The following is a 22,784-nucleotide window of genomic DNA, read 5'->3' on the forward strand; positions in this document are numbered from 1 at the left end:
TTTAGAAACGTAGCAGACAGTGGCTCATTCAGTAGGCAATAAGAAATTCAATTTTACTTGTCCTGACCAGGTTTCCAGTTGTTAGAGGATGCCAAACAGGAAGATTTTATTTGCCAGTCATGGAGCTTTGACCTTCCACTCACTTTCTTATTCTCCCCTCCCATAAGGGAGATGTAGTTTTAAACCTTAAAGCATTTGTGTAATACATGCTATCCAGGTCCTTTCAGGTCAAAAGGACCCTGAAAACAAGAACTCTTCCATGATGAGTAATTCCAAATTATTTTTGCTAATTTTAATCAATAATTCCTCTATTCATGCATGTAACAAAAGAAGGTCAATTCTAGGAAATAAATGTTCAGGAATTGTGCAAACACCTAAGGAAAATAACTGTGCTGGCCTGATAACCACTGATAAACAGGATATTTTAAATGGGTTGTTGTCAAGTTAAAAGTGACACCTTAACAAAATGTCACTCTCTCTTTTACTAACATGTTAGGATTTTTTTAATTGAAAGAATTTCTAACCTCTTGGTTTTTACTAACTCTGCTTTTGATAATGAAAATAGACTAGCAGACATCCAAAACTAAAACAAAAAATGTTTTATTGTAATTTAAAAACAAAAAGCATGAAAACAATTCTATTAATTTTAGATTTGTAAAATCTTTTTATAATGCATACACTGACTTGAAACTGTCCCTTTCAATGTTGTGTGTGAATGCCAGGAGATTGTTTCAAATAATGGCAACCTAGTTCTGTCATGAAGCAGCTGACACCCTAAATAAAATGAGCAATGTTCAGCAATGGCTAATAGACTATTCTATGCAGAACCCTGTAGGGAGCTACTACTGTGTTTAAATAAGAGAGCCAGCCTATTAAACTCAATCTGAGTAACACCAGTAGTTAAAACAAGTAATTGTTCTCTGCATATACTAGACAACACAGAAATTACTTCCCCCTTTCTGCTCCACGTATTTTTAGAATAAGTGACTTCTAACTTATGCCTGAATGAAAGTGCCAGGCTGGTTAAGGACATTCATTTAAATCCTTGGGGGCAGTGAGCTGAAGTTTTACAGTGTTAAACACCAGTGAAAATTATATCTTTATCCTGCCTGAAAAGAAGCCATGTTACAACAATCTGTACAAGTTCAGATCCTTCTTCTCAGCCTCCTTAAATAGCTGAATAAAAATCACAACCTACCCTTTGTTCTTAACACACGCATTTTTCAAGTGAATATAGTTGGATGGAAATATACCCTGAAAGAGAAAATAGTTTAATAAATGCACAAAGTTTTAACAAGCTGCCTACTGTTAGGAGAGAACCTTGGTTTAGGCTAACCATTTCAGAGAAAACCTTGCACAATGTATAGAGGATTCTTTTTATCAGTGACACTATTTGTGACAAAAAATCCCACTGTGACTATTTAGTATATATAATATAGATTTAAATGATTGAAACTTCAAATACGAAGCTAAAAATGTGTATAGAATGTATAGAACATTGCAGCATAGCTCTTTGATAGTTAACATTTTTACTAAGTCCTATTTTAAGGGGACAATGACAAATAGTCTGTGGACAACATTTATCTATGACATCTTAAAATGACATCTGGAATGGATTTTCAAAACACAGCATTTTTAATAACTCCATGGTTTATCTGGGATCTACTCAAGAATACAGTATTCTTTTATATTCTCTGGTAGCAAAGCAGCAGCAATTAACTTCCACCAAGCACTCCTTACAGAGCATTGTGATTCACAAGCAGGGCAGTAAACAAAAGCAGGCAAGTTTACACTAAAGAAACAACTGCAAGAGAAAGCCATGATGAGCTTTCCAAAAAGGAAAACGTTACTAGTTTTAACATAATGTTCAGATGGAAAATTTAAAAAAATAAATCCTTCATGGTTTAAGAACAGTTGATGGTGCCCCGTTTTGCTATGAGACAGATTATAGAATAGCTAGCGAAGAAGTCTGGCAGAGCAACGCTAGCAGACCATGCTGCCTTCAGGAAGACTAGTTTTCAAGGTCAAGTTCAGAAAATCACCTTCATCCACAAAAGGTGACAACACTGCACAAATGGCTAGCTCATTTCCTCACAGAGCTTGAGTCGTATTTAGGATGTCCCATTCATAACTTTTTTTGACACATCTGGTGGGGTACAAACTTACACCGACAGTAAGCACATGACGATCAAATGCAATCAATATTCACTTTAGGCTGTAGCTCAAATCCAAAATGGTGCAAGGGTAATTGCAAACGTCTTACAAAACAGATTAAGATACAAAAATGAGAACCCAACAGCACCAAAATCTAATTCCGAACCTATTTTAATGCAAAAAAGTGTAAAAATCAGAAAGAATAAGGGGTCTCACTCTAGCATTATGACTTTCACTGGCATCAAGAAGCGTCATGTGCATTTTCAAGAGGTACAATAGCTATCTAATTGGGCTCTGAGGCTACACTGAGTCTGCACATTAAAGTCAAAGCATCTGATCAATACTATTTTCACCATGCATTCATGATAGCTAGCTCTCTATAATTTCATTTAGCTTTCTCTTAAACCCCCAGGCTTAATTTATCCTGCCTAAACAAAAGTTAATTTTGCCAAGAGGTCTTGACATTCAAGGGGCTCACAGTATTAACATGAGAGCATTAAAAAAATATATATATAATCCATGATCAAGGATACTTCTGACAACGTTGATTTTAAAACATATAACACCAAATACCATAGTATCTTATCAAACTGTGGCATTCCCATAATGGTAAATATCATATTCTTACACTCACCTATGAATATGTTTGACTGAATTCACATTTTTGTCAAAGAATTCAAACTATAGTTAGAAACATCTGGATTTTTACCTTGATATTTGGGTTTTTTAAGGCAAATCCTCTGTACCAGCCTGTGGAGAAATAACATTTTTGGTTTTTTAGACATGTAAACCATTGCCATTTTCAAAAACTTGTTGTATATTTTTCTTTGGAATGCTATGACTACTACATACCACAGTGTAATAGACTACAGTCATTTTGAGTACATTCTGTGCATTGAAAAGTAATTTTTTAACTCGCTAAAGTATCAACTGAAATTGCTTTATGGTTATTTTCGGCTATATCCTCCAAATATGACCCCAACCATGCATCTTACTTTTTTTTGTATCAAGCAACGTGTCAAATATTAAAGGTATTCCATTAACTGCTATTATGAACTATGATTATGCTGTCCAGGCTAGGGCTATTAGCTACATTATTATACTAAAAATCCTAAAGAACCAAATTCAAAATAATTAAAGCAGATTTAATGCATTTTGTGACAAAGATTAATCATTCATGACTAACTAGATCAGCAGTTTAACACCCCCACATCTATGCCAACAAATGTATGTTATCTTAAACAACAAAAATATAGCTTTGAAAAACTGACTTTATGTAGGATCTTAAGGAGATTCTGTGGAAGAAATGCAGTTTTATTTCCTTTATTCTAGTTCTGTACATACATTAAAATCAAGTCTAAAAATATTTTTATTCCAGGAGCCTCTATATCAAAACAGAAGTAAGTCAGGAATCTTTAACACTTCTCTAGGATTTAAACTTGTGATTTGGCATGAAGTTTAAAAGCCTCCTGCTGAAAGTCAAGCTTCCCTGGGAAAAACCAAGAAAGCACAAACAAAAGTCACAATGAGACCTCCCTACTGCTTAACAATTATTTTCTCCCTGGATATTAAACAAACATAGATAAGAAACAAAAAGCAATACAGTTACAAAGATAAAACCGAGTCATTAGAATTCCTTTGACATACAGAAACATATGTAGGCTTGGCAGAATTTAATTTTTATTATAATTTTCATGGATACGATCAATATTTATTTGTAAGCTTATTTTTAGCTAGTTATCAATTTAAATTTTCACAGCTGTGCAAATATTATGGGTTTTAAGCATTGTTTTATTTTTATTGATTTTAATTTTCACAGTTGTGGGAGCTTATGGTGGTCAGATAATTATTTAATGACAGCAGACACAGATTCAAAAAGCTTTATCACTATTAAAACACAAGCTGTCAACATTACATGTCAATATATACGAAGTAAATATTCTTAAAATAAAATTCTGAAGTACCATTTTTTCTACTTCGTCTATCTGAAAATTTCATAAGAATGGTCACACTGGGTCAGACCAATGGTCCATATAGCCCAGTATCCTGTATTCTGACAGTGGCCAATGCTAGGCTGTGACATTCTGTACTTCAGGGGAACACCCAGCAGCCCCATGTTCATCCTTATAATATGATTGTGTGGTATCTAATGCAAAGTTTGTCATGTCGGGTGTCTTCGGAAGGCTCATGATGCACTGAGCATTGCTGTTATAATAACTCTCAGCTTCTGGCAGTCGGAAACTAAGGACACCCAGAGCACGGAGTTGCATCCCTGACCATCTTGGCTAATAGCAATTGATGGACCTATCCTCCATGAACTTATCTAATTCTTTTTTGAACCTTCTTATAGTTGGGCCTTCACTACACTCCCTGTCAACAAGTTCCACAGGTTGACTGTGTGTTCTGTGAAGAAGTACTCCCTTTTGTTTGCTTTAAACCTGCTGCCTATTAATTTCATTGCGTGACCCCTGGTTCCTGTGTTGTGTTAAGGAGTAAATATCTCTTCTTAATTCACTTTCTTCACACCAGTCATGATTTTATAGACCTCTATCCAGGGCATGATTTAGGGGCAGGTGACCCGACCCAGGCAACACCAGGGGTGCTGGGTTTAGGGGGTTTGGGGTGTGCCGGACTCATAGTGCTATAAGGTATTCCAAAAGTTTAACAAATGGAGGGGGGGCACAGAAGACTCTCCTCGTCTGGGGCACCATTTGGTCTAGGGAAGGCCCTGCCTCTATCATATCCCCTCTTAGTCATCTCTTTTTCAAGCTGACAAGTCCCAGTCTTTTTAATCTTTCCTCATACAGAAGCTGTTCCAGACTCTTAATCATTTTTGTTGCCCTTCTCTGCACTGTTTCAAATTTTAATATATTTTTTGAGATGGGGTAACCAGAACTGCACGCAGTCTTCAAAGTGTGGGCGTACCATGGATTTATATAGTGGCATTATGATATTTTCTGTCTTGTTATCTATCCCTCTCTTAATGGCTCCTAACATTCTGTTTGCTTTTTTCATTGCCGCTACCCTTTGAGCAGATGTTTTCAGAGATCTACCCAAGCTGATGCCAAAATCTCTTTCTTCAGTGGTAACAGCTAATTTAGACCTCATCATTTTGTATGTATAGTTGGGATAATGTTATCAGTTCTTACCAATTCTTATCAATGGAAATACTTTTTTGTAGGTTTCTTTGTGCACAGTTAAATCAATATTTACTGACATTTAGGAAAAAATCGAATTCTTTCAAGCTTAAACACATGCAAGCATAGATGTACATTTTTGCTTCATTTAAACAAAGAGTGATGGGACTCAAATTCACATCAGCACAGTAACAATTTATTGAAACAGAGAGTTTTAACCTGTGTACTTACCATCACATTTTTCTAGTATTTGAACTGTGTCTCCAATCTCCAATGATAAGCCATGTGGGACTGTTCCTCGAAAACTGGCTATCACTGAAAGAGATATTATACTGCAGTTAATCACAACATTGAAAAAATCAGATGTGCTCCTTGTTATTAAAACTTTTATGCAGCAGGGAAAAGGAATGTGTTTAACATGGACATTTAATGAAAATTATGGAGTTGTGGGCTGCCTCAAATACACAAAGACCAAAGCATGTGATTTTTGTTAATGGAATGCCAAATGTAGAAGTTGAAAAATCCACATGTTCACTCATAAAAAAATGAGTGGAAAGGCAGTCCTCGAGCCAAATCCACTGATTTCTGGATAATTTAATTTTTTAAATTAAAGTTTCTAGCCTTTACAGCTGCGATAATATCCTTTCAAATTGGAACTGATGCATTTCAGACCTCCTGAGTCTGCAAGACAGACAGCACCAGTGCTTGTATTGCTCCTTCTACCTTTGCCAAACATCAAGATGAAATTAACATATATCTGGTCAAGGTAACTAAAGCTATTCAGGACCCAGTGGACAGGAAATGTTTGGAAAAGCAACAAAAGCAGGTAATGAAGTTATTCACAAAGGATGAGATCCAAAAATAGAGAATGGGAAAGAGAAAGTAGCAGAGACCTTTTTCCTATTCTCAGATCCCTTTCCACCTCAGCCAAGAGTAAAGACTCTAACCTCACAGTAGCATTGCAACTCTGGCAAAATGGAGGGAAGAAAAGAGACATTTTCTAGCAGCTAGAAGGGGTGGGCTTCCAATTTACAGGGCACCTACTAACTAGAAATATGTGAGTTGGAGCCCCAGACATGGTCCACAGACAACACAGTTAGAAACCTATGCATCCTTCCTCTTCCTAGTACCAGCTGTAAGCAGGGGAGTACAGCTTCTCACCAGTGTGGTGTTCTTGGACCTAGCTAATAGCCCTCTGCCCCTCATGGTCTTAAGCCTCTACCTCTAGCTACCAGGTAATCCTCCAGCTAATACTGTGTTTGTTCAATTTTCAGGCCCTGCAAAGTGGATATGTTAGATGCACATTTTGAAGCAAGTAACATTTTGTGAAGCACAGTATCAAAAAGGATTGTATTCTCTATTGTGAATTTTTTTTAAAAAAATAACTTCAAAGTATATTCACAGACGCAACAACAGGACAGTGTCCATGTCTTACTTCATTGAGGTGGGGAGTTATGACACCTCACCCCATTGCGGCAGTGAATAAGTTCCGCCTCAACTGTGGGTCCAGGTCTGGTGGGGAGTACAGACCCTGCTCTCTGTATACTGTACTCTCTGATATAAGCGACTGGGCTAGGTCCCTCCTCCTCCCACACACACCCTAGAATAAGTATAAGGGGTTTGGCATGGAAAGGGATACAGTGAAGTACTTCCCCTCATAAGAAACAGGGAAGAAATTGTACCTCAGAATCTCAGTGTCTCCCCTGGCTACTCCTGGGTGATGCTATTCACATAAATGTGCCGGCTTTAGGCTGTGCCTAAAGGCGCAAGTTACCCCTCAGCCCTGGTCTACACTAGGACTTTAGGTCGAATTTAGCAGCATTAAATCGATGTAAACCTGCACCCATCCACACGATGAAGCCCTTCATTTCGACTTAAAGAGCTCTTAAAATCGATTTCCTTACTCCACCCCTGACAAGTGGATTAGCGCTTAAATCGGCCTTGCTGGGTCGAATTTGGGGTACTGTGGACACAATTTGACGGTATTGGCCTCCGGGAGTTATCCCAGAGTGCTCCATTGTGACCGCTCTGGACAGCGCTCTCAACTCAGATGCACTGGCCAGGTAGACAGGAAAAGAACCACGAACTTTTGAATCTCATTTCCTGTTTGGCCAGCGTGGCAAGCTGCAGGTGACCATGCAGAGCTCATCAGCAGAGGTGACCATGATGGAGTCCCAGAATTGCAAAAGAGCGCCAGCATGGACTGAACGGGAGGTACGGGATCTGATCGCTGTATGGGGAGAGGAATCCGTGCTATCAGAACTCCGTTCCAGTTTTCAAAATGCCAAAACCTTTGTCAAAATCTCCCAGGGCATGAAGGACAGAGGCCATAACAGGGACCCGAAGCAGTGCCGCGTGAAACTTAAGGAGCTGAGGCAAGCCTACCACAAAACCAGAGAGGCGAACGGCCACTCCGGGTCAGAGCCCCAAACATGCCGCTTCTATGATGAGCTACATGCCATTTTAGGGGGTTCAGCCACCATTACCCCAACTGTGTTATCTGACTCCTTCAATGGAGATGGAGGCAACACGGAAGCAGGTTTTGGGGACGAGGAAGATGATGATGATGAGGTTGTAGATAGCTCACAGCAAGCAAGCGGAGAAACCAGTTTTCCCAACAGCCACGAACTGTTTCTCACCCTGGACCTGGAGCCAGTACCCCCCAAAGCCACCCAAGGCTGCCTCCTGGACCCGCCAGGCGGAGAAGGGACCTCTGGTGAGTGTACCTTTTTAAATAGTACACATGGTTTAAAAGCAAGCGTGTCTGTTAACGTGTCTGGGGATGGAGTGGAAATGCTCCAGGGACATCTCCATAAAGCTCTCCTGGATGTACTCCCAAAGCCTTTGCAAAAGGTTTCTGAGGAGGGCAGCCTTATTGCGTCCTCCATGGTAGGACACTTTACCACTCCAGGCCAGTAACACGTACTCGGGAATCATTGTACAACAAAGCATTGCAGTGTATGTTTGCTGGCGTTCAGACAACATCCGTTCTTTATCTCTCTGTGTTATCCTCAGGAGAGTGAGATATCATTCATGGTCACCTGGTTGAAATAGGGTGCTTTTCTTCAGGGGACACTCAGAGGAGCCCGTTCCTGCTGAGCTGTTTGCCTCTGGCTGAACAGAAATGTTCCCCGCTGTTAGCCACGGGGAGGGGGGAGGGTTGAGGGGGTAGCCACGCGGTGGGGGGAGGCAAAATGCAACCTTGTAACGAAAGCACATGGGCTATGTATGTAACGTTAACAGCAAGGTTCACCCTGAAAGAGGTAGCCATCCCCCTATTTGTGTGATGAATGATCAAAGAATGCATGAATGCGAAGCAACAATGACTTTATTGCCTCTGCAAGCGGTGATCGGAGGAGGGGAGGGTGGTTAGCTTACAGGGAAGTAGAGTGAACCAAGGGGTGGGGGGTTTCATCAAGGAGAAACAAACAGAACTTTCACACCGTAGCCTAGCCAGTCATGAAACTGGTTTTCAAAGCTTCTCTGATGCATATCGCACCCTCCTGTGCTCTTCTAACTGCCCTGGTGTCTGGCTGCACGTAACCAGCAGCCAGGCGATTTGCCTCAACCTCCCACCCCCCCATAAACGTCTCCCCCTTACTCTCACAGATATTGTGGAGCGCACAGCAAGCAGTAATAACAGTGGGAATATTGGTTTCGCTGAGGTCTAAGCGAGTCAGTAAACTGCACCAGCGCGCCTTTAAACTTCCAAATGCGCGTTCTACCACCATTCTGCACTTGCTCAGCCTGTAGTTGAACAGCTCCTGACTACTGTCCAGGCTGCCTGTGTACGGCTTCATGAGCCATGGTATTAAGGGGTAGGCTGGGTCCCCAAGGATAACTATAGGCATTTCAATATCCCCAACAGTTATTTTCTGGTCTGGGAATAAAGTCCCTTCCTGCAGCTTTTGAAACAGACGAGAGTTCCTGAAGATGCGAGCGTCATGTACCTTTCCCGGCCATCCCACGTTGATGTTGGTGAAACGTCCCTTGTGATCCACCAGTGCTTGCAGCACTATTGAAAAGTGCCCCTTGCGGTTTATGTACGCGCCGGCTTGGTGCTCCGGTGCCAAGATAGGGATATGGGTTCCGTCTATGGCCCCACCACAGTTAGGGAATCCCATTACAGCAAAGCCATCCACTATGACCTGCACATTTCCCAGGGTCACTACCCTTGATATTAGCAGATCTTTGATTGCGTGGGCTACTTGCATCACAGCAGCCCCCACAGTAGATTTGCCCACTCCAAATTGATTCCCAACTGACTGGTAGCTGTCTGGCGTTGCAAGCTTCCACAGGGCTATTGCCACTCACTTCTCAACTGTGAGGGCTGCTCTCATCTTGGTATTCATGCGCTTCAGGGCAGGAGAAAGCAAGTCACAAAGTTCCATGAAAGTGCCCTTACGCATGCGAAAGTTTCGCAGCCACTGGGAATCGTCCCAGACCTGCAACACTATGCGGTCCCACCAGTCTGTGCTTGTTTCCCGAGCCCGGAATCGGCGTTCCACAGCATGAACCTGCCCCATTAGCACCATGATGCATGCATTGGCACGGCCCATGCTTTCAGAGAAATCTGTGTCCATGTCCTGATCACTCACGTGACCGCGCTGACGTCGCCTCCTCGCCCCCTCGCCCGGTATCGCTCTGCCAGGTTCTGGTGCTGCATATACTGCTGGATAATGCGTGTGGTGTTTAAAGTGCTCCTAATTGTCAAAGTGAGCTGAGCGGCCTCCATGCTTGCCTTGGTATGGCGTCCGCACAGAAAAATGGCGCGGAACGACTGTCTGACATTGCTCTGACGGAGGGAGGGGTGACTGACGACATGGCTTACAGGGATGGCTTACAGGAAATTAAAATCAACAAAAGGGGTGGCTTTACATCAAGGAGTATTTCAGGCAGGACTTCACGGAGGGTTCCAATAAGAAATGGTGCACCTAAGTAATTGTTCTTATTGGAACAAGCAGGTTGGTCTGGCCTCTGATTGATACATGGCTAGATTTACCTCACTGCACCTTCTCTGTGAGTGACTGCAGTGTGACCTAGAGGAATGAGTCCCCTAGACGGGGGAAGGGGGGAAGCAAATGAGTACAAAACAAATCTGGTCTATTTCTTGTTTTGATCCACTCCATCTATCTTTTACATCTTTGGCTGGCAGCAGACGGTGCAGAAGGACTGCAAGCCATCCACATCTCATGGCTGCTTGGCAGAAGATGGTACAATAGGACTGCTAGCCATCCTCATCTCTTACCTGCCCAGCAGAAGATGGTACAATAGGACTGCTAGCAATCCGTATCACCTGCCTGCTCACCATAAGATGGTTCAATAGGACTGACTGCAGGACTAAAGAGAATGACCTGGTCAAGTCACTTCTAACGTAGTCCCTGCACCCATGTCTGCCCAGGCGCTCCTGGCCGACGTGGCCAGGAGCACCTCGGACATGACGATGACAGCTACCAGACCTATTGTACTGTCTGCTGCCACAAGGCAATGGGTTGCTGCTGCTGTGTAGCAATGCAGTACCACGTCTGCCAGCACCCGGGAGACATACGGTGACAGTTACCTGAGCGGGCTCCATGCTTGCCATGGTATGGCGTCTGCACAGGTAACTCAAGAAAAAAGGTGTGAAACGATTGTCTGCTGCTGCTTTCACGGAGGGAGGGAGGGAACGGGGGCCTGACGATATGTACCCAGAACCACCCACGACAATGTTTTAGCCCCATCAGGCATTGGGATCTCAACCCAGAATTCCAATGGGCAGCGGAGACTGCGGGAACTGTGGGATAGCTACCCACAGTGCAACGCTCCCGAAGTCGACGCTTGCCTCGGTACTGTGGAAGCACTCTGCCGAGTTAATGCACTTAATGCACTTAGAGCATTTTCTGTGGGGACACACACACTCGAATATATAAAACCGATTTCTAAAAATACGACTTCTATAAATTCAACCTAATGTCGTAGTGTAGACATACCCTTAGTGTCATATTTAAAGTTTAAAAAAAGTTGGTAAAGCCTGACAAAAACAAAATGCGATCAAAATCCAAAAGTCAAATCAAAAGCCAAATAGTGAGAAACCCCAATTATCCAGAAGTAATAAACTAGATGTTCAGCCACACAGCAGGGATCAGTTGGGCTCCAGATAACCCTATGCACACAGGATTCTAGGTCCTGAATTAAGATGCCAAGTAAGATCAAGCAGGTTGTGACACTAGCTTATTAACCTAGGAGACTGATTTGATTCCCTGAACTGCTAATAATCTTTCAGGGCTTGATTTTGCAATCCATTAACTAACAGGAAAACCATAAGAAACTTATTAGGATACAGCTAAACCAGAACATGCTACTGGATCAATTGACTGGTGGGGCATTTCAGAAGGCTACTTACAAGAATAGTAGTCATAAAGAATGAATCTTAACATGTGTAGAAAAGAATAGAAAGTCAGAGAGGCAGACATAACAAAAGATACCGACACTAAAGGAAAAAGGAAACCACATGTACATAGATGAGCTACTTCCTCAGCCAAAGAACTTGAATAATCTCTAAATCCCAACTGCAAATTAAGTGTCCATTTTACAGCCTCTCGACTACACTTATTTGTCTGGTTCCCTGTAGGCAATGAATACATCCGATTAGGACATAATGTACCGTCCTGCCTTGTGATCTTGTTGCACTTATCTTCAGAAGTGATTAGCTGTAAACAACCACTAGAATGTAAAATCCATTTCTGAGTCTTCACCTAAAAGTTCCAGTTTTTGATTCTGAAGCAGCATGACAAACCCTATCTTTTAGAATAGATACATCAAGTAGTAAGGAAACATTTTATTTTGATCTCATGCCCATTTTAAAAGGTCATACAAGAATTGCCCCCAGCACTAAACATCAGTTAACAAGAATTACCCAACTCTATAGCCCACAAAGTTTTAAAGTATTTGTAAAAACAAAAGAAATACTGTGTTTCACTTCAGATTAGTTATGTTCTGTATTGTAACTAAGAAAATCAAAGGTAAAATGAAACATACAAATATTGAATTAATCAGAGTTTAAACTGCTGTTTCCTTATATGACCAAGACTGGCATGGAACATTAATGGAATTAACTTGGTAATTCAGAAAACTATTTGCTTGTATAATTTCACACACCAGAAATTTAAGAGGGGCTTTCTTGTTGTTGTAGTAATTGTCCCAGGGAAAAATACATGGTTCAAGTTTTCAGTGGTTAAAAACAGCAACAGTTTCAAAAATTCTGCCCCACACACAGAGATACTGAGACTAAAACTTTTGAAAGAAGCTTGTGTCAATGGCATATTATTACATATTCCACCCTCAGCTTTGCACACAACTCATTGGATTCAGTGCAAGTTGGATATATACAAGCATATTCCACAGAATAAAGGTCTTTTGGAGTCCTATATGCTGGATTGCTGGAGGGACAGGTTGTATGCTTTGTGGCCTTTGCACAGATAGGCCACAAAGGCCAATCTCACTTCTAAAGTTTAAATTCTTGCCAAATTTCTCTTTAAAGAATTCTAATGCTCCCAGATTCACTGACTTATATGGCTCCCAAGAGCCATAATTTCTCCCGGTATAAACAGCCTGTGAGCTTAGGTGGCCATCAAGGCAAGCCCAGAAGGTTACCATATACCACATAGCCTGAACTTGTAGCACTGTGAACACTACTTAAGCATGTATATAATATATACATATATTTATTTATTATTTTTAGAAATGTAATTAATATATTGAAGTTTAATTTAGTGATTTTTGTATCGCCTGTCTTTCTCCAGAATGCCTATATGAAACACAGGCTATCCTAATTTAGGTCTATTACAAGAAAAAGAGCTATAAAAACTCAAACAACTGTCTTTTTTGCACGAGGATGAAGGTTAATATAAATATTTGAGTAAGAGAATAATTTGCTAATGATAGCTTACTCATCCAAAGCAAATGAGTTAAGTATTTATTTTTCAACTAATTCTTTTGTAAAGATGTGGGGCTAACAAAAGCATTAAGTAGGGAGGATATTTCAAAAAGCACCTAAGGGATTTAGGAGCATGAGTTCCACTGAGAATCAATGGGACATGTGCTCCTAAATCCCTTTGTTGCTTTTGAAAACCTTCCCTAGAATGACCAGGGCCATTTCTTCAATGGCACTTGTTTAACAGAAGTGTCCTTAGGTTACGAAGGCTACCAAAAGTGACTCTGCATTTACAATGTAGCTGAAATAAAAATCAGAGTATGATTGGAATTAACACAAAGACAATAACTGCAGGAATATACTGATCTTTTCACTTTTAGTGTAACAGTAACAAATAGTACTGACTGTAATTTGCTCCTCAAAAACCAACATTTCCTGTCACATTTTTGTTTTGTTCTGTTATTGTGACTGATTTTGTTTGACACTAAGTTTCTTGGATGTCATACATTCTTGGGGAGGGGAGAAACACTTGATTTTTTTAATAGGTAAGTTTTAACATTAGAAACTTTTCAGGAAAAGTAACAACTAAAACGAATATGTAGTGGAGAAAAAAACAGAAATCTTTTTGGAACACAGATGGAACAAAATTGTACCTTGATACATCTGGCAAAGGGGTATTCTGTAAAGTATCACGGAGAAGAAAGAAAGAAAGGAGGCCACTACCTGTCCTACTGAACCAGCACTTTTGCCTGTTCCATTCCCAGAATACTGGCAGAATTCTAACAGAGGTCTTGCATCAAGGTCAGATTCAATACAACCAGTGTGTGTTCCTAGCAGCACCGCTCAAAGGAAACTAAAAGTGCATTGCAGAGAGGCAGAGAATTTAAAGTAAAGCACAAAAATCCCCAAACTATTATACACAGAAAAGTGAATCTGCTTTTAAAAAGGTTAGCTTTATTTGCTACATTTATAGTACTCTCTGTCATTTAGAATTGGCTGTCACTTAATGTTCTATGTTTGTGGTAAATATATAAAATGTGAAGGCATTTGTGGAAAGAGCCCTCAGGCTCGTCTCTAAAAAGTAGACTCTCATGTAAGGATTATGCCAAGGTGGTGCTCAATGTCTTGAGGCAGGGACATAAGAGTCTTGACTAATCTATGGTATGGCTTTAATGCATCACCCTTTCTTTCCTTGCTGCATATAAGCTCTTTGTGGCAGGAATTTGCCATATGATTTTGTAAAGTAGCTACGATGTGTTGTCATAAATAAAACTCATAGTTTAACTGCAGTCAGTACTTTGAAACTTAAGTGAGGCACATTTGATAGAGAGTGAACTGTCAATATTTGAAGGAAATAAAATGCAACAAAAAAGCTGCTAAGCATTTTGTAGAAGCCTAAAAAAGAATCACTTGCAAAATATGCTATGTTTCATTTCTGATGAGAACACCACACACAAAGTATCAGCCTCTCTTATGCATTGCAACATGTTTGCTGGAGATGGCCCTTGTCTCATGCACCAGGGAAAATAAAGGAAGGAATCCCTCTTCTTTCTAAAGCTGTAAGGGCTGAGCCCTAGCTGACAAGTAAAGCCTTTCCTTTTTTGTTGGGGAGTTAACTGATATTGCAACTTTTACTTCATAAACTGTGTGAGAAACCAAATAGGTTTCCCTAAATTGATTCTAAGAAGTTTGTGAGGGAGAAGCATCTACTGTAATTTCCAATGTGGTGTGTGTATTTTGTGTGTGTGTTTGAGAAAATCATGAGTCTGCACTGACAAAAATAATGCAATTGGGATACAAATACCAAAATCACAAAGCTTCTTTAGGTTTAAGTTCATGTCATCAATTAAGAAGGGCGGGGGAGAACTTCTTTGCTGTGTCTTCACACCTTTAAAAGGCTTCCCTCTTGCTACATGTGCACCTCAACCCCCCAAAAAGAAATCCTCCAAATACCACTTTACCTACACTTACATACCTCTGGTGACTATACTGTGCCCTACTTTTAAATGCTGTAGCCTGGGAGAGTGCAAATCTGGTTCAATCATCTCTCATGGCCTTTGATCGCTTCGCACAGCAGAGGGCCATCCACAATACTGAACATCTGCTGCCTGCCCATGCACCACTACGTCCCTCCACTGGAGGCTGAAGCTGCCTCCCCTCCCTGTGACCTTAGCTGCAAGTTCTTCTGCCTCCTCTCCCCCCACTAGCTCTGTTTTTAGGGAATAGAGAAAGGAAGCATCCTATGGACCTGGAACAGCAGTGTTGCACGAGTCTAAATTTAGCTTCGTGAGCATGTGTATACGCAACTACAGATGACAAGAGATGCAATGGTGGTGGCAGCAGCAACCTGACGGAGATTATTTGTATTATGGTAGCACAGACCAGGGGGTCTCACTGTAGAGTAAGAGACAGTCCCTGCCCCAAACATCTAAACAGAGAAGGACAAAAGGTGGGAGGGAAAACAGAGGCAGAGAGAGACACGCAGCAGGCTGTGGCAGAGTTGGGAACAGAACCCAGTTCAGCGCCCTATCCAAAAAACACTACCTCCCCTAGAACAGGAGCAAATGGAACAGCTGAAAGATATTTGAGACTGACGAGGCAGTGGGGGTGTTAAAAAACTGATTTGGTGAGAGGTTGTGTTAAGGCAAAGGGACTAGTTCCTTGTCTGGGGGACTTAGACTGGAGGAAGCGGCTCTGTTGTGTTGGAGAAGCAATCAATGGATTTGAAGCAGGACTGGGTGGCGGTGCAGCCTCCGTGCAGCTCCCAGAAGTGGCCAGCTCCTAGGTCCAGGGGCAGCCATGCTGCCCCCGCTGCAAGTGCTGTCTCCACAGCTCCCATTAGCCAGGAACCCCCCTGGCCCCTCTGCCTAGGAGCCGGACATGCCGACTGCTTCTAGGAGGAGCGCGGAGCCAGAGCAGGCAGGGAGCCTGCCTTTGCCCCACTGTGCCACCACCTGGGAGCCGCCTGAGGTAAGCACTGTCCCTGGAGCCCGCACCCCAACCCCTGCCCCAGCCCTGATCCCATTCCTGCACCCTAAACCCCTCATCCCCAGCCCCACTCTGGAGCCCACACCCCCAGCTGGAGCCCACAGCCCCATCCACATCCCAACCCCCTGCCCCAGCCCAGTGAAAGTGAGTGAGGTGGGAGAGCGAGCGATGGAGAGAGCGGGGGTTGGGGCCTCAGAGACGGGACAGGGCAAGAGTGTTCGGTTTTGTGAGATTAGAAAGTTGGCAACCCTAATCAGCTGTCTGGACTCAAAAATAATATGTAGGCAAAGTCATTAGCTTTATCCGAAATCTGTCATCTGATTGTCTGAAAAAGCTCAATGGTATCTTCCTCACCCTTAGTCCCTTATGCTAGTGGAGCACTGGCTACCCATAGAGATGAGTTTAGCACTAAATCTGGCACACTCACAAATACGCAGCTGAGACTAGAGTACTCCCTCCCCCTTCCCCTTTCATTACTTTAATTCAGCAAGGTTATCTTCTGTCAGATTCTTGGCTAAAATTCTGACGGACATAAACACAACGGATGTTTCTAGCTGGAATCAGCTAAAAGCAAACATAAAAAGCTGTTCTAGAGACCATTCTAACCAGGATGCAAAATTCCGAGTGCTGCAATCAAATAAACCGCAGTCAGTCTTTGTCTCACTTCTGAACTAGACAGGAGAATTTTTTGCATCTGCTGGTGGAAGGAGAGAGAGAAGGAAAGGCTGTTCTCTAACCCATACAGTAAGTGCTGACCTTTCCATTTGTTAGTGGTTAGCACCTGATGTCCATTAAAGTCAACAGAGCTTGAGAGGACAAGGCTCATACAGGAGAGGTCAAGGCCCACCTGGCCTGGAAATGCAATAGTTCAGCACTTCTCTGACTAACTTTCACCAGCAGAGCTCCTATTAAGTCCTAACCTGACTCTAAATAGCCTCTTTGCCGAGTGAATCTCCCCCACTCTCTCTCTGGCACATCTTAACCCCAAAAGTGAAGAGCTATATACAAATTATACCCATCTTGTACTTGTGGGGTGGACCTGGCCAGTGAAAGTTGCATGCCTAAATACCTGTATCCATTTTGTAAAACTGAGAAGGTATGAGACACAGCACATCAATTCCTTATTTTTCAAACACTGTTAGAATACTTTGTTCACTCTTATACACACCAATTTTTCCTTTCAATCAAAGCATTTTCAGGAACTTCCAGGACAAGAGAACGCCCCTTGCACAATGGTTTGGTCGGTTCCCTCAAGATTTTTGCTTATTGCCAGAATTTTTACCAACTTTTCCCTCCGATTCCCCCAACTAATGAGTTCCCCACTGTCTCTAGCATAATATCAAGTGTAGAATACCTGCTTTAATTGTTAACCCCAAAGGAATGGATGCCAGCCTACATCATCACATATGGCATAATTCAACATGCATCAACAGTGTTCCCAATAGTGAAATTCTACCCACCGTGACTTTTACGCTGGCAAGTATATTAGTTTTTAAAGCCTTTTACTTCACTTAGACTTCTCATACCACTGATGAAGTCAGCAATTTTGATCCTGCTGAGCTTGTGAAAGACAAATTTCTTGGTTTATATTTGTTCATGAAATAGAGATAAAACAACATTCCTTACAGGCCTGAGCACTCAAACAGCCTCTGAAGCCTGCAGGCACGTTGATGAAGCTCATCAGCAGGAAAGTCTGCCTGTGACCAATCTCCTTCATAACAGCAGGCATTACTGTAGCCTATGCAAAAATCTCAGAGATGTCTAAGGTGAGCTAGATGCAACTGAGTGCAGAGACCTCATGCAACTTGAAGGCAGTAAAGTGGCTAAATAAAACTCACGGCAGCCAGCTGGCTCAATAACCTATACCTTTACATTTAGAGAACAGGAGACTAAAGGGAGGAGTAAAAGGGGTGAGAGGGAGGGAAGTTCTTCATGAGAACCCAGAAGAAAAGGCTCAGATACAAATCAAAGGGCCCTCCAAGTGACTGGGTGAGAAATAAGTAGCCATAGGGACAGGTTATATTATTTTATATATACACACCCAAGATGGTTTTCCCCAGGGCTGGCTAGGCTGGAGCAAGCCATTCCTTATCTTTTTCTTTTGGATAAGGCTGCAGAAAGCCCTAATTGACTCTGGCCTTCTTGGAACCCTTGATATTGATGGAGACTTATGTGGGATGAACCATGTCACAGGGTGGCTGGCACTTTTAGGGCCCAGCCTGACCTGTTACTGATCCATTACCCACCTCCCAGGTCACACTGATCAAATGATTATAAAAGGCAGGAAGTGCTTCAGCAGAGAGAGAGAGAGCGAGAGAGCGTGCGCTATAGGAGGGAGATTGGCTGTGGTAGGCCGTGGAACAGGGGAAGACAGTTGTGTCATGAAAGGCCTCTGCGTCCTTGCAGCTTGTGATGGTTGGGGAATAACTTTGTTTTGTGTTAGCTTGCTAGATTTTTATTTGAGTTAATAAACCGTACACTGAGGGAAGAGCCTGAAAGAGAGATGGATGACGTGTTAGTCCTTTATTGTCTGGGGAAAGACAGGCCAGCAAACCACTTGAACACTACCTATGCCATCAAGAGGGGTTCTCCTGTTGGCGCAGGTAATCCACCTCCCCGAGAGACTGGAAATAGATCAATGGCAGAATTCTTCCATCAACCTAATGCTGTTTACACTGGGGGGTTAGGTTAGCTTAACTACTCTGCTCAGGATCACACCCCTGAAGAACATACTTAAGCCAATTTAATGTAGATCAGGCCTAAACCTGGAAGCACTCAAGAAAGAAAGGAAAGGAAGATTGTCATGGGAGTTACAGTGCAGTATTATTCCTTACTCTATCACTTAACAGAGTTATTCAAGGGGAACATGCGATTAAACAGCAGGGGCACAGGAGCTGTGAAATTCCATGTGGTTGGTGTTAAGCTGAGGCTGAAAAATTTGGCTACGGACACTGTTTTTCCCCTTAAAATTCCATGTTTACGCCTATTCAAGCAGTAAAGATTACCCAAGAAGGCCAAGCACAGCAAATGAGTAAATACTGTATTCTCTCTAATAGCACAGAAGCACCACACCTATCTTGTGGAGTAAAATCTTTATAACACAAAAGCCCATCAAATGACCTCATATCATGTGGATATAAAAAAAAAAAAGTTTCAAGCTCTATTTTTCCCTTCCAAAGAGCAGGTCTTAACTCTGTACTTGGGACATGGCCACTGGAATACTAATGGGGGGTGCGGGGGAGGAGAGAGAGAATTGGCAGTTTATACACTTCTGAATGACAGTATTTTCCAGCCTTGCCAGGTATCATTTTTCTTAGCATGGACTTCACCCCTCACACTTGGCTGTATTTCTCTCTTTCACACTCAACTTTATTGCATTAAAAAGTACAAACAATTTCACTTAACAGAAAAAAGCAAATTTTTTTGACTGAGGCACTCTTTAATCCTCATCGTGCTGTCAGCAGCATGGTTTATCTGTGATTTTGTCATCATTTTGGATTTTTACACATCTGCAGTCCTTTCCATTGCATTTATAACATGAGAAGCTATTTAGCTTGTATTATTCTTTTTCCATGCTCTAAATAACTGTGTGCCTTAATGAGGTTGTTATACACTTGACATGTAATTTTTGCTACATACCCACTACAACTCTATTAACAAATAATCATTTATTTACTACAGAAAACTAAAGCTCTTCTCTCCGAGTGTTTTAGTAATATTTTTAAATAAAACATGACTATTAATTGTGGGTCTCCATAGCCAGTCACATAATTAAGTCAACTGTACCAATTACCTCTAGTTGAGATCTTAGCTACTATACAACCACCTTCAAAACTTAACAGCACTGCAAGGAGCAAATTAATTCTATTACAAGAATCAACAGTATTTTTTACAATTATTCTCAAGTATAACAGTGACAAAAGAAAAGCCTTTTCACTTTGATGGGAAGTTTCTGAGAGAAAGTACTTCTGGACAGGCTTTACCTCAAATAACAGAGCCAGCTCTCCCCTGATTTGCTATCAGTTACAGGAGTAAAACTGCACTGGAAATATCACTCATGATTAGCATAGTGATATTTTCTGATACAGAACTCTTTAGCACTGGACTATATCTATCCAACTTCTTTTTTTAAGTAGAAGTTTTGTTTAATATATTTTAAGGCTAGTAGGGGCTACTGGATCTCTAGTCTTATCCTGTATAACACAGGCCATAGTAGTTCACCCAGTTACTCATGTATTGAGCCCTGTAACTTGTGTTTGACTGAAGCACATCTTCCAAAAAGTTAGGTCTCCGTTTTTTTTTTTAAAAGAGGTGATCACACAGTTTTTCTTCTAAAGGTGTGCCACATGGCTATTGTTCTCACATGTATACATCTAGCCTTTTTTAAAGGTTTTAAAACAAAACTAGATGTATACTTGTTTTACTATTAGCCTCTCATGTTTTTCGAAAAACAACTGTAAGATCATCTTTAAAAATCTGGACCTTAACTTCTAGTAACCCAAGTTTGGAGGAGATGGGGTTCAAATTTTTGTGAAAAATTCCTACTGGTTAATCAAAAACTACCGGGAAGAGAATTTAGATCCAGATGGATGTTTCCAAGAGCGTGCAAGACAGACAGAACCTTAAAATATAGGCAGGAAGATACAAGGGAAGCTTATTGACCAAGGGCCAAATAGTGATTTATGACACCAGGGTAGAAGGAAGATGATGATCAAATTTGGCCACAATTCTGTCAAAGGAAGGGTTTGAGCTAACACCACAGCTACCCTCTTATATACTGCACCTGTCACTGTAGAACTGTATCAGAACATATATATTTTTAAAAAGAGAAGAAGGACCATCATTTTTGTAAAAAGAAAAGGAGTACTTGTGGCACCTTAGAGACTAACAAATAAGTGCTTAGCATGCTCGAGGAGTCACCAGAAACAACAATGATTATAACAATTCTCTCCCAAATACATCTGCAGAAACGTGACTCTATGTATGGGATTCTTTGGGTCCAGGAGGATGTGGCTGAGAAGAAAAAACAAAATAAACAACAACAGAAAGAGAGAGAGCTGTCCCATGTAAAGTAATACTGACCCAACTGTCATTCTGTTACATGGACTAGCACTCTGTAGTGTGAGATGTCTCCTGAATGGGTTTTAGTCCATGCCTAGGTGGGTTAGGGTGACCAGATGTCCCAATATTATTGGGACCATCCTGATATTAGGGGCTTTGTCTTATATTGGCACCTATTAACCCCCCCCATCCCATTTTTTCACATTTGCTACCTGGTCACCCTAAGGTGGGTAGCTTTTTAGCATTAGGGTTGGGAGGAATTGGGTGTAATATGTAGGCACTGGGTTATTTAAGCATATTTCCCTCCTATCCACCCATGAATCAAGATTGCCACAAGGTGTGAACATTTAGCTCTTATACAAAGCTTTAAAAATAATGTAAGTAGCATTCTGCTCATTTTAAAAATGGGGAAATTGAGGCTCAAAGAGGTGAAGTCAAATATCTTGCTCAAAGTCTCACAGCTGGTTAGTGGCAAAGCCAGGAACTCAAACCAGGTCAAGCCGGTGACCATCAAGAGGACCACCATGTAGAGCCTGGAGAACTGGGCAAGTTTGGTACCATTGATACCAAAGAAATTCTGAACTCCATTTTGTACTCCTAAACTCCATTTTGTGTCACTGGCTTCCCTCTTGAATAAGCAAGAGCCACTTCACCAACTGTAAACTGAAGGTCCCTTACCCTTGGACTTTGTAACTCACATGACCAGAGCTGAGAGTAGAATGAGGTATGGCCACGAAGTATCTATGGGCTGAGTAGGCCCAGTAGCAAAAGTTATATAAAATGAGGTATGGCCACAAAGTAAGCTAGATCTGGGGCATGGGCAGATGAGGTAATCAGATGAGGTAATCATGGGTCTGAGGTAAAACAATTCAAGTGAGCATGTGAAGAATGAGATAATGCTTAGCAATTATGTGCAGTAGTAGGGAAGGGAGAGATCAAACAGCTCCAGCCAGGACTGATTTGGGACTACTTTTTCTGGTAGTAGTGAGCATGGGCAACAAACAGGGATAAGGTAATGTTTAATGGTGAGCATGCTCAGTAGAGATCTGACAGTATAAAAGGCAGTGTGCTGGCAGGCAGTTAGTCAATTGGGAGCCAGTGAGAAGAACTGCTGGAAAGAAAGTTCTGAGAGGCTGCTGAAGAGACCTGACATGGAACCATGCTGACTGACCAGAGCTCACAGAGCAGCAAACAGCACACAATGCAGCAGAATCAATAAACAGAGTAAGCCTGTTAGTTTTAATTATACTCTAGCATAAGCACAATGTAGAATAGTATTAGTAAGTGTATCTTGAGATGTGTGTTTTCTCATGTAGGATTTAAAGTGTAAGTTAAGAACTGCTGTCAGTGATCTGTCACAGACTGGCCATCTGTGGCAAAGCATATCACTTAGACTGTGTGCTACCATAGTTTAGATGCTCTTTAACTTGCAATAAGGGATTTGTGTCTGATTTTTATTCTTAGAATACACTATAATAGGGATGATTAGTTCATAAAAGATACTTCATTTTTGGAAAAAACTGCCATTTTAT

The 22,784-nt window shown here is 41.6% G+C and overlaps 1 protein-coding gene across 4 annotated transcripts in view; it reads right to left on the minus strand.

Moving 5' to 3' along the window:
• Positions 1–22,784, minus strand: part of DOCK4 (dedicator of cytokinesis 4) — a 412,625-nt gene that overhangs the window by 258,413 nt on the left and 131,428 nt on the right. For all 4 annotated transcript variants that reach the window (XM_074942246.1, XM_074942244.1, XM_074942245.1 and 1 more), the window contains exons 2-4: positions 5,523–5,606; positions 2,864–2,904; positions 1,199–1,254 (exon numbers count right to left, since the gene is read on the minus strand). In XM_074942246.1, the coding sequence (XP_074798347.1) occupies positions 1,199–1,254; positions 2,864–2,904; positions 5,523–5,606 (181 nt within the window). The remainder of the gene's footprint in view (positions 1–1,198; positions 1,255–2,863; positions 2,905–5,522; positions 5,607–22,784) is intronic.

This window comes from Natator depressus, chromosome 1 (genome assembly GCF_965152275.1).
Source record: "Natator depressus isolate rNatDep1 chromosome 1, rNatDep2.hap1, whole genome shotgun sequence".
Taxonomy (NCBI): Eukaryota; Metazoa; Chordata; order Testudines; family Cheloniidae; genus Natator; species Natator depressus.